Below are 13,075 nucleotides of genomic sequence, written 5' to 3'. Positions count from 1 at the left end.
AAATGGAGAAACTATGATTTAGCCCTTTACAAATACAAAGCCGTGATTGTCTGCTGTAAAGCTTCTGTATGAGATTATGATTTAATACAAAACACAGTTCAGTGTCTGAAATTTAATTTTTAATGGTAGAATAACATCAAAAAAAAGTAGCTCTTTCTCCATATGCAGTCTTGCAAAAAAATGTATACCAGGGACTTGGTCCTTTCTAGTCATTTCTACATATATAACTGGTCATCTCTTATGCACGTATGCACTTGCACATAAATCAATGTGCTTGCAGACAGACCATATTTCATCTTGCCTTCTAACCTCCTGCTGTCAAGATATTTCCACAGAAAACCATACACAAATAAAACTAACAGCTCCTTTTTCACTGACTGCCAGAGGAACATAGGGGACTACTTCTGTAAAACCAAGCTGCTGGATTACTCTCCTTCTGCTCTGTGAACAAGCACAACTGTGCAGCTTCTGCTGAGACTGCCTTTCTGTCACATAACCTATTCACACTAACTAGAGGATCTATAAGAAAAAACACAGCCACACTTTTGATTTTAAGTACATTAAAAATTATTTATCTTGATAAGATAAATTACTGGAGTCAACAAAAGCTTTTTGATTTAGTGCACAAAAAGGGAAATAAAATGTTTGAGTAACTCAACACAAAGTGCTAACATTCCCTGTGACCTCTGAAGTGCTGTTTTACTGTTTGGGTGGGGTTTTTTACCTCTGCTATCATTAGATGGGATTATAGAGATGCAGAAATAAGAAGTGTTGATGATCAAGAAAATCCTCATGTTTTAACATGGGTAAAGTTCTCATTTTGCCTGATTATGTTTAATATTGGTTAAATTTAAAGTTAAGAAGTTGAGAAGATTTCAGAACTGTTCTAACCCTTTACTGGAAAATTGTTTGGGTTCAATGAATTAATTTTCAGTTGATGACAACTGGCAGTATTCTGAGGACTTTCTTTCCCCAAGTTTAGTTAATAATGTATTTCCATACAATTCATGGATTTGGGTTTTTTTTTAAACAAACCAACAGTTTTAAAGCTCACCCACAAAAGAATGAAACATAGATAACAGAGGTAAAATTTGACCTAGAGGATAAGTAATTTTGTCTTGTTTTCCTATTAACAAAATTAAATTCAAAACCATTCTGTTTATTAAAGACATATAACAAGCCATAAACCAAACATCTTAACAGTCTTTAAATGTAACAAAATTGATGCACATAATTAAATTTCATTAAGTATGGATTTAAAATATGTATTTCAGTTTTGCTTTATATTCCCCTTAGACCAACACCTCTAACACTCATACACAATATTTAGGCTGCTCCAAGCAATCAACAAGGACTTTGTAAAGACCCCAACAAAGCTACATCATAAAACAGTTTGAAATATTCTTAAATGTGGAAAGAAAATTAACAAAAAACAAAGGATGTGTTCAGTGGAAAATAAGCAAGTTGTTGGATGTACTGAAAGTCGTAGATTCAGTACACAGAGGTAGCTCAGTAAGGGTACCTGCAGTGTTCTGACTATTCAGCATTGACACAACCACAGTCAGTTACTGTCTGCTTGAACTCTTCCTATATATTTTGAAGAAGTGGACACTCTTTCTGGGCCTGTTGTTCTGCCATTCAAAATCAACAGAAAGAATCATTGATTTCAGTGGAATTGGGATCAACTCTTTATATACTCTGGAAATTCAGATTTATGGAAACAGAACAAAAGGAAACTGTCCTGAGTTGGGAAGGAGTCCCCTGCTGTAAGTAGGATTTTTAAGCCCAAAGGAATTTTTTTCCCATACGGAGCCAGTTACCACTTAACATGCTTAGGGAAGGGGAACCTTGAATTTGGTCCAAGAACATGCATGCTATTCTCTCCAGTTCCCCACAGGTGGATCTGCCCATGCTATCTCGGGATGCACTGATCAAATCCATGAGCTCACTGCCCACTGCCCTTTACATCAATGGCCAGTGAGTAGAGAGCACAGCCCTGGGGGACACGGGCACTGGACAGTGTCCCTCAGCTGTCTCACCCCCTCAGTGGGAAGAGCTCGATCCTCCTCCAGGGAAGGAAAGAGTTCAGCATGTTGCCACCTCCCACACCTTTGTCACATGGTTGTTTTATTGGTGATAACAATCCTGAACAGGGTGATGCTGTCAGCATACCCCGTAGTTTCTCACACAGACGGCAACAGAGACTGACCGTCAGGTAAAGCACCGGCGATTGGTACCAAATTACTTTCCTGTTTTTCACAGGAATAATGGACTAGAAATAACAGACTGGGTAAACCAAGCACATTATTTTTTCACTAAGGCAAAAGGATATGAATTTCACATGCCTATTGTCACACAAAAGATCTTTAGCTTGTGTAAACGGCTACAGCCGTATCAGAGCTACGGTAGTTTATATTTCCTAAAGATCTGCTCCAAGGTGTTTGCACTCATTTGCACTATTAACTGCAATGTTAACCATGACACATATGGAACTTCTGCATTCATATCAATCTAAGTTTGACCTATTTCTTTAATTACTTTTAATATTTTAATGCACAATTGCCAGCATACTTTTTGCACATGGGTACACCTCCCAGTCTGGACTATGTATGTTTCTGAAATCTATCCAGACAAGATGCATTGCTGGTTATATGTTTAAATACATGCCTGCATTCCTTTCTCTTCAACACTTCTCTTATAAATAGTACTTAGTATTCTTTTGTTATACAAGTTTATTAAAAAGAGTAATATTATTTTTTAAAAAGTTGTGGCTGATTGTCAAATGAGCTAAGATAGCATTTCTGTTACTCTAAGGATCCTTTTAATTACAAAACAAAACAAAAAAAATTGTCAAGTTCCTTGTCCTCACAAGGTATTATTCATTACCAATGCAGCAATAAAGAAAACATAGCTTGGCATACTACAATAAAAGCTCTGTTTCAATATTAGCATCCTAACATCTGTCACTGTAGGTCTCCGGGTATTGCACAAGGGGAAGGAAAAGGAAAAAAAGGAACCCCAAAATTTGTCTTCTTCAGGGGTAAATTACAAAAAGATAGCTGCAAACACAAATACTTCACTCAGAACCCAATCACTAGACCATTTCTTTGAAAAAGCTTATGAGGCATTTAAGATATACAATGGCACAGTATCATACAATGGAATTGAAAGAATTTTCTTGAGAAACCATTAACTTTGAAGGAATGTCTAGACAACTGTGTCAACAAATGCAAATGATTCATGCTTCTCAGCTTCTATCCAATGGATGGCCCCATGCTGAGTATACACAAACTCAGAAGAAAAAGGCATGTCACAGTCATATGACTACGGAGTGTAACAGAGTCACACAGAAATTCAAGTCAATCTCAGAAAAAAACCTTCAGAAAGCTCTTCCCCAGGGTAAGCCAGCAGTGGGATAGGCTTCTGGTCATTTTGGCTAGTTTAAAACAGAGACTTACAGCTGATGCACCTTGGCTTCAAAGCAGGGGCAATGGAAGAAACAGCTGTCAGTCATGACCATTCACTTGGTTAGAAAAATAAAAAACTAAAGGACTCCAAAATACTGTACAACCTCTTGCAGTAACCAACACAGTGGCTTCTGGAAACAATGCTTTTGCCAAGAATGCATCTGTAAGGCACTTAACAGGTATCTTTTAATATATATATATATATAAAAATAAAATATGCACTGAAGCAACATTCACAAAACCCAGTTGTCTCAATTGTCCATGTGTACAGTATAGTACATATATACATTCACTGTGACACAGGCCATCTCCACAATTATACCTTCACGGGTGCTTTGGGCTGCCTGGTTAACTTCAGTGCCTGTGAACAGCAAACAAAACAATCACTATTCCTATTTTTAAAGCACAACCAACAGCACAAGATAAGATTTTCATTTATAAGGGGCAACAAAATTCTGCGTGTACTTCTGGGAGGCTGAGAGAGGAGTCAGCACGGAGCTCACAGGCCACTCTGGGCTCTGTGATGATGCTTCTGACTCTGATAGCCCATACACATACACAGACAGCCTTCACAGAGGAAACACAAGGGCTATGCCTACAGTGCCAGTGATGGAAAAGGAGATGGGTCTCAGATGCCTTTTAGAAAGCAACTATTTGGAGCCCGCTCAAACTACTTGTGGCAGAGACAGAAGAGCTTCTGACCCACTTAGGGAAAGCATGCAAAGAAAATTTCTGCCAACACCCTTGTTTTCCCTGGCTTCCTTCCACATGGGTCAAAGCCTGCTCAAAGGATAGTCACTGCTGCAGTGGTGGATGTCACGCACCTCAATAACTATACCTTCCTTCCTGAGAAAAGGTAAGAACAAGCCAAGGCCCACCAGTTCAGGGGTGATCTTACGCCAGGGGACACCTGATGTGTTTGAAGCTGTAGTCTACTGCTGCTGAAGAAGAGAAAAACCCCATGCCTTTATCTGACGAGAGGGTCCAGCTCTGTCTTCCCCACAGAGTTGGCCAACTATGGTAGCTGAGCCATTTATTCAGTGTGCAACAGAACTTCAACTCAATGACAGATTATCATGCTTCCAGTTTGGAGGAAGGAGCCTCTCTAACTTAGGAGAGAAATGTGACAGGCTCAAAGGGTGTTAGGTTTTCAGCTGCTCCTGTATACCGATGTGGTCACTCTGAAGGATGCTGGCTGTTGGTGTGCTCTGCAACAAGAAAACTCAGTGCTTTCTTGTGCAGGACAAATTGACCTGAGTGAGAGGGAAATCAGCAACATTTGCAAACGCCTAAAATCTGGGACCTCTGTTTTCCTTCGGTCTTTTGGGTGAAAAGCCCTGACAGACTGGCATTTGCCTGTCAAGGGTGAGAATTCTCATCTCCAGTGGGTCAGTTAAACAAGCAGTTTTCAGTTGGAGAGATGTCTAATGGGGTTTCTTATTGCAGATATTAACCTTTAATATTGTACATTTAAAGCCTGTAAGCACTGCTTGAAAATCACTCCAGCAAAATGTAAACCCTTAAAAAAAATCCAAACCTTTAAAAATAAATAGGCTATATTCCTCTCAGAAACACCAGCATTTAACTGTTGTGAAATCCAGCCGATTGAGATTAGTCCTCTGGATATTATTCAGCAAGAGACTTTGGACAGAGACATCATTCCACATTTTGTTTGGGGAAACAATTTTTTAACTTTGTAGTTTGGCAGATTCTGCTGCCATATTTACAAACTAGAAATACCTTAGCGTAGATGAACCTCTAAATATTTAAATTCAATTTCATACAACCAGATCACATGTACTATCATAATTAAGTAAGAATGTCACTGCAGTTGAGTACTGTGACTGGATAACCGCCTCCCCCTGCAAGAGAGATGCCAAAATGAAGCCAAGGTGTTTGTAGAAAATAAACATCAAGGGTGATGATGACATGTTTATTTTCAACGCAGGAGACCATTATCCAGTCAAAACATTCACTTCTATTATACTTATTGCAACTGTACCAGACCCAACCTCATTGATTTTTTTCAAAGAGTAATTAAAATAACATTTGTGAATAATACAGAAGACCAACTGAAGAAACTGCTGCAACAGAACAACAATCCCCCAAAGTGGTTCTGCAGTAGCATTACAGTCTGATTAGCACAGGAGGTTTATTTGATGCTTAATGAATAAGAAACTAGTGCTGGTGAACTGTAAATCTCTCCAGTGCTGGTTGACTGTTCTGATGCTCTGTTTAAAGGCTGTTTTAACTTGCAGCAGCTGACAGCAGCCTCTAAAGGCCATTATTGCCCTGAGGATCAGGGAGGTCTGGATGAGCTCCAGCTCCACTCCTGGTCTTGGTAGCAGAGAGCAGTGACATGCTGAAGAGAAGTCAGCATTGCAGGGGTTGTTCTGTCACTGAATCAACTTTAGGCTATCTTTCTGCAGGAATAGTATGGAATTTTCTTTATACAACCTGAAATGTTTCCTGATAATTTATGATTAAAAGAAAAACCATGGCTTTCAGACTGTTGGATAAATGACATCTGACTCTCAAATTTCCATTTTTGGAGGCTAAGATCAGTATATCTTAAAAAGGTCTGATTTCTGAACTCACTTCCTGAAAACTGAGGCTTTCCCTGCTTTTTACAGTTCAGGTAACACATGCAAATCATAGATTTTTAGAATTTTAGCATTCAGATTAGTGAGGTTACTTTAGTGGAGTGAAGCTAGTAAAATGACAGCCTGTTGGGTTTTGCTGAAAATTGGAAATATGAGAGTTATAAATAAAATTTCTGCACTGGTAAGTGGAGAGTGTGGGGCACTGGTGAAGCTGGCCTTCCCACAGTATGAAGCATCACTGAAACTGACTGCTTCAGTTGCCACTTGATCTTTATTATCTCAGAACATTAAAAGACAGCATTAAAATCTATTTCATGGACTAGCTTTTTGCAAGGTGGTTACTACTATTCTGAGAATACAACTAAAACCACTGCAATTATTTCATATAAATCACAGAGTGGCTGTCAGATATCAATGCCTTCAATTTGTACTGAAATAAGCATAATTTGGATCAGTGTTGTTGATGCCAAACCCTCCAGGTTATAGTCTATAATCCTACAAGCTATTCCATGTCATAATTTTGGTATGAAATGTGATGCACTAGACTGCTGCAGACTTCTTGCTATTGCAAAAGGGTGACCAAAGGAAAAAAAAAGGTTTTCATCCTGCTTCAATCCAGTTCAGAAAGCACCCTCATTTTATCTGATTTGCCCAGCTCCCATGCCAGGGGACACATTTTTGTCACTTCTCCATAAAGGAGATCCAAAGTTGTGACAATTAGCTCAAGATGGATCCATTTTTATGGGGCATATTCTGAATTCATAATTTGAATGAATTTTTAATCTGAATTAAGTGTAGAAGTATAATTTCAAGCATTGAACTTTTTCAGAGTCTTTTCAGCTCCCATTTCAAAGGGGGATAAAATTCAGCACTTTTAATTTGATACTGCTCTGATTATCACTGTCATAGGGGAAGCAAAGCAACAGAAAAATCCCCACCACAGGATCACCAAGAAGGAACCTGAGGAGTTTAGGAGTTTTGTTTAGGTATTTTTTTTTCCCACAGAACAATTTCCATTATAAATCAAACCCAGCAATTCTTACCTTTTGCCTAGAAACCATCCAGGATTTTATTGTTGGTACCAACAGGCTGCCAAGAAGAATCTGAGCAGGATGATAGATGAGCAAGGGGACGGAAATTAAGGACAGGTGCTCATAACCCGCAAATACGATCTTCAGCATGGGAATCCCTGCAGGCAGAAAAATGGGAGACAGACTCTCACCTCAGTCTTTCAGTTCCACATAAAAGCAAAGTACTTTATGTTACACTGACATTTCACCAAAAAAAGAAAGAAACCCAAAAGAAACCAAATGAAGACTCAGAAGTTTTATATATTAGAAAATCCGACCTAAACCAGCAGGAACATGAACACAAAAAAATACACAGCGGAGAAAGTTCTGTGGCAGAAAGGGAGGAGAAGGGAATGCCATAAAAGATCTTTTCTAACTATTCTAAGAGTTGTCAAACTGCTGCTGAAGGCTTCACATACGACACATTCTGCTATAGGATGACTGTTCAGTTGCTGAGCATAGTTCCCTACTGCTTATTTACTACTTCCTCACACTGTGCTGTTTTGTGTTTGCATGACTGTCCTCCATACAATCTGCCCAATTCCTGCTTGTGACTTTTCTTCAGTCTGTTCACCACTGGAGAAGGGTCATGATTTCCTGGCACACTCCCTTGCCAGTTGGTGAGCACTCAAATGACAGCGTTCCCTGCTTCGACTGATTCATGCAGTCAAGGCAGTCAAGTATTCTGCAGGTGAGTGCTCATGTCTCTGCTCTACCTGTGCGTTTCAGGAGAGAGCATGAGAAAGAAAAGATTTAGTAAACTGAGTGAGCAGTAGGAAGTGCTCATGCCTAAGAAGAGTTAGGCAGCAGCTGGAGTAAGAAGCTGGTAGATGCAGAAAGAAGTGAAGTGAGTGTTGAGAGCTAAAGACGGGCCATTTTTCCCCAGAGCTTGAATTTGCACTCAACAGTGCTAATATTTTTAGACAACTCCATGCATAGTCTTCCCACTTGATGATATGATAAGTAAAATCAAATGTAATTCAGTTTTCCAGTAATGAAATTGATTAGGTTTACTTTGAACATGGTATTGTTCAAAATTGTCTGTTTAAATCTTAGAACTTTGCTACCATGCTCCACAAAGTGCAGGTGAGGGTAAAACCTGCAACCAGCTCTGTCTTGCCTGACCAGATATTTGCATCATCACCAACAAGAGCAGCTGGGATTCCTCAGGAGCCTCCTGAGAACACACCTTATCTTCTCCCTCATCTTAAATGTCCTTCTGGGAATTTTCTGCCAGAATCGCCCTTGCAGCGAAGCACACTAACCACCACTTTCACAGAGCTTATCTGAATGTCCCATAGAATGACAGAATGGTTTGGGTTGGAAGGGACCTTGAAGACCACCCAGTTCCAAAACCCCTGCCAAGGGGATAACCTTCCACTAGACCAGGTTGCTCAAATACCCATTCAACGTGGCCCTGCCTTGTCTCCTTTCTCAGCAATGGCAAAAGGCTGAGCTTTGTGCCACATGCCCCTCCATTTCCCTATTAGCAGATGTTTCAGCTGAAGTTGCCATGTTTATGTAAACTTTTCTTTTTATGTTGGATAAATTCCCATTCTCAACACCTTTTCAGGTTTCCCTTCGTAAAAATTGCCTCCTCTCTGTGTTAGAAAACAGCTTATTTGTTGAATATTACCACTTCACTAATGCCCCACCATTGCTGACACATGACTAGGCTTGCTGAAATCTTCATGATGTTTTCACAGCACCATTTCTTTTAAGCACTTTTATTAGCTTCATCACATTACACCACTAAAAATCTCACCCCCATGCTAGTAGCCTTTACTCACAGGGGTATTTCCAGGGAATGACCAAATCAAATAAATAAAGGCTTGCATGCTTAATTTCAATATTATAATTAAGTTCAAAACATCATGGATCTATCGCACCATAGGGGTGCTTATTATTAACAGTAACTTCTGGGGCTTGGGAATAGATAATATTTGGATAGAAATTAAATGGGCTTTTTCATTATACTAAGACACATAATGTACTTCATATGCCCATCATTCTTTTTTTTAAAACAAAGGTTTTATTGCCTGTTTCCAAGCCTCAACTTGACCCTTGTGGGTCCTTTCCTATTCTATAATCTCAGAAAAATATACGAGAGTTCCAAGCTATGAACTTGGTATATTTATGTGTGTAAGACGGTACCTGGTGTTTTGGTAGTGCAATTTCATCCACAGATCCAAAACCACTTTACTAAGCTGAACAGGGCTCCTACAGAGAATCAGAAACACTAGAATGACCAGCCTAAGATCACACAGAAAACTCACAGCAGAGACGTGAACAGAACGGACCCAAAGGGACTGAGACACGCTTTAGATTACTGTACATTTTCTGAAAGAAAAGATAAGAAATTCCATCCTAAAAGGTAAATTCTCTAGAGAAAAGCAATTTCAGTAAACTAGGAAAAGAAAATTAAAGTTGTCAAATATAAATACAAAATACTATAATTAGTGTGACAATGTAATTAGATCGCTGGGTAGAAAGAGGTTCTTAATTCACAGCTTGTTTAAATATATGTCACAACAATAGGTTCCTGTAAGCTACTAATGTGCAATTAAAATTCCTGTTACTTATCAGGAAATGCTAACTGGTGAAAAGAAGAAATAATAATCATTTTTGCACGTAAGGAATAGTTCAATGGAAACTGAAAAGGCCTTGTTGCCTTATTAGCACTTTCTGATTTTTATAATTCCAGCTCTGCCAATCAGAGAATATTTTCTCTCAGAAAATATTTCATGACAGAGATCCACATAGTATAACCACAAATTCTTGCATCAGTAACATTACCATAAAGCTAAACAAAACAGCATGGATTTTATTTTTTTAAATGTTGTCTAAACTTTTCAATAGCAGTAATTGAAAGCATCAGTATGACTGCTAATATTTTCCAAATATATAAAACTCATGTAAACATCCAACCAGGAAAAACATGTTTTAATACTTTTCCCTCTCTTAGAAAACCTCAAACCTATATTTTTCTTATATATATATATATATATATATATATTTCTTTTTTTTTGAAACATGTGGGAAAAAAACAAAACAGAAAATAAAAAGAAAACCCAAACCAAATGAGAACCAAATCCCAGCCAAAAGAAGAAAAGTGACACTGTAATGCCTGGGCTGTATGCTGAATCTTAGCCCATTTATGCATTTTCAAGTTGAGATTATGAACTAGCACTAAGAGCAGCTATAACAAAAACACTGACTGGAACAGGAGTAACATGAGCAGGCATGGCTATGATAGAATTAATAAAGTAAATGAAACTTGTTTGACTCTTTCAGGAATGAAGGTGCTAAGCAAAATGGTTATCTTTATTTTGGTCTGTTCACTGCTCTTTTCCTCTTTTTATAGCATATTGCTTCCAGTGCCACTGGAGTGTGATAGCTACACTGAGTCTAAGGCAACTAAAATTCTGCACAAGATCAAGTTACATATATTAAAAAACCCAGACCACTACTTCAGTCTTTGGCTTCCTCAAAAGTACATGGCAGCTCCTCCCTCTCCCCACACCCCAGTATTACTCAGGTACTTATTTGCCACCTGAAGCATTAAGGATGCATTCACATGTATAAAGAATAATGCCTGTAAGGATTTTTCATTTTGTTTTCACAGAGCCATTAATCATCCTTATCTGCATTTCAGGGTAAGTGGACTGACTTCTGTGGGTCTTCATCTTGATTGGCACTGGAGGAGGAACACTGGCATTATCAGTTTCCAGATAATCTTTTCCTTAAGTTTAGGACTGCTGTCATGGTCTGAAGGCTCATGCCACAAACACCCATTCATGCTGCTGTGGTTTATGAAATTTCAGGCTTCCAGCAGCTCAGCTCAACTTCTTCTGCCAAAGACTCTCACTCATGACATATCAGGAGACCTGAATGATGAAGTTTTTGTCCATGGTTTGGTGCCAACTTGGGCAGCTTTGCCCAAAGTAGGGGTTTAACAAGCTATTGAGTTGCCAGAATCTTTTAAAGAGCTTTATTGCATGACTGTGTGTCCATCTCTTGGATCAGAGTTGACCAAACACCATGACAGGCACAAGTAAGGTTTGTATCCCATCCTCTTCCAAAGAAAGAAGGAACATGGTATCCAGCTGGATTAGAAAGCAGCACCCCACCTGACCAGGAAGACAGACAGCTTTAGCAGAAGGGAGGAAGCACAAAAATCATTCAATATATATCCCTTTCAAACAAGACCACTTTTAACCCAAACTTCCCTCTTCCCCTTTGCCTGGCTATGTTTCTCCTACCAGTGCATGTTCTCATCTTCCTCATTGCTCTCTGGCTCTTTTTCCATTTGTATTTTCTCCCTTCCTCCTTTTCCTTCCTGTTCTCCACTCCCATGTTTCTAGCCTCCTTGGGTTTGCTTCCCAAGATCTTTGATTCTGCCCATTGCAGCAGTGTAAATTTGGGGTACTTCCACTAAAATCACTAAGCTCCACTAACAGCAGTGGGCACTGACATCACAATCCCACTGCAGCCAAGAGAAGATAGGGAGTCCATTTCATTTTTCTCCCTGCTTGTGTCCTCACTCTGCTCTTTTTTTCACATAGGCACTTTGTAAACCGGAGGAACAACTAGCAAGAGAAACACTGTGTATCCATGACCTTCAACCAGGGCAAGGAAGAGCGAGAGGACTGCTCTTACAGTCCATAACAGGAAAGCCCTCTTTGCTCTCCATTGCTCTAAGGTGTTCCAGTTTGGCTCCAAGGCTGTGGTGTATCAGCCCTCGCCAAAGGCCACTGTTTCTTTAGTAGCCTGCACAAGTGAGAGCTATTTAATCCTTCCTCCAGCTTTGCACACAGTATAGCCTCCCACATCCACCCCTTTCCCCTTTGCTACTTCCTCATTTTGCAGTCACCTTCCTAAAAGGCCCATGAAAATATTATGCTGCACTTCACTACATTTAGTTAACTGTAAAATAATAATAATAAAAACCCTAAAATATTTGAAGGTATTTTTAAGTTAATTTAAATATAGGACTCTTTTCATCTAGCTATCACTACAGTAATATAAATGAAGCAAATTAATTTTAATGCTCCAAGGTACTGATTCTGTGTCACTGTCACTGACAGGATCCAACTAGACTTTATGAGATGGCATTTGACTTTATGGAAGTGAGCACTATGCACGCATTTACAATTTTACAGGGACTTTAAGCTGTCATGCTGAAAAATGTTTATAAAACATTAATCAAAAAATGCCTCTTTAATACAATGCATTGTCTGAAAGATGTTAGAAGGCACATATTGTAAATGGATTCTTTTTCTGACTAAAGTAATTTCTACCAAATGCCTTTCCCCACTGCTATACAAGTACACAGTGTGGAGAGATAAAGAGCACTTTCTCAGCACATTACTACCTGATCCAAACACTTGGGAAATCACTAATGTACAGCATGCCATATTTCCATGTCACACATGACACATTTGTCTAAAATTACCCAACAGAGTTTGACATTGCAGAATATTCCTTAGCAGAGCTTTCAACTGACATCTGCCAAGTAAGAACTTCAAGTAGGAGCTTTCTTCTTCTAACAAGCAAGTAAGAGTTTTCTTTTATCCTATACCCATGATGGAAGTGATAAAACAATAAGTACTGGAAATCAGGGTGGTTTTTTTCTATTTTAATATGTTTATTTTATGCTCAGTGGATGTGTAAGCTCCCCTTAAAGCACTGTTTCATCATTTGCTGTTTTCTAGCACATTGCAATGGGTTCAGAGAACTTAATAGAACATTTTTATTACCACTGAAACACAGGCTGTTATCTCTCACACCCAAAGCAGAATTACTGCTAGATGCTCTACTTACATACTTCACTGTATGGGTCTTTTCTCTTCAATGTCTTCATAACAAACAAACTTTACTGCTTACATTACTGACACACATTCCACAACACAAAATGCTGCAGCGTTTCTTCTCA

The 13,075-nt window shown here is 38.9% G+C and overlaps 1 protein-coding gene across 2 annotated transcripts in view; it reads right to left on the bottom strand.

Moving 5' to 3' along the window:
* Positions 1 to 134: 134 nt before the first annotated feature.
* The window catches only part of SLC10A7 (solute carrier family 10 member 7), a 147,025-nt gene continuing 134,084 nt past the window's right edge, over positions 135 to 13,075 (bottom strand). For both annotated transcript variants that reach the window (XM_050327263.1, XM_050327264.1), the window contains exons 11-12: positions 7,114 to 7,259; positions 135 to 3,828 (exon numbers count right to left, since the gene is read on the bottom strand). In XM_050327263.1, coding sequence (XP_050183220.1) covers positions 3,784 to 3,828; positions 7,114 to 7,259 — 191 coding nt within the window. In that variant the 3' untranslated portion in view covers positions 135 to 3,783. The remainder of the gene's footprint in view (positions 3,829 to 7,113; positions 7,260 to 13,075) is intronic.

The sequence above is a fragment of the Myiozetetes cayanensis genome, unplaced genomic scaffold, assembly GCF_022539395.1.
Source record: "Myiozetetes cayanensis isolate MyiCay16 unplaced genomic scaffold, myiCay2020 scf33, whole genome shotgun sequence".
Taxonomy (NCBI): domain Eukaryota; kingdom Metazoa; phylum Chordata; class Aves; order Passeriformes; family Tyrannidae; genus Myiozetetes; species Myiozetetes cayanensis.
This window is presented reverse-complemented; position numbering and strand designations above follow the sequence as displayed.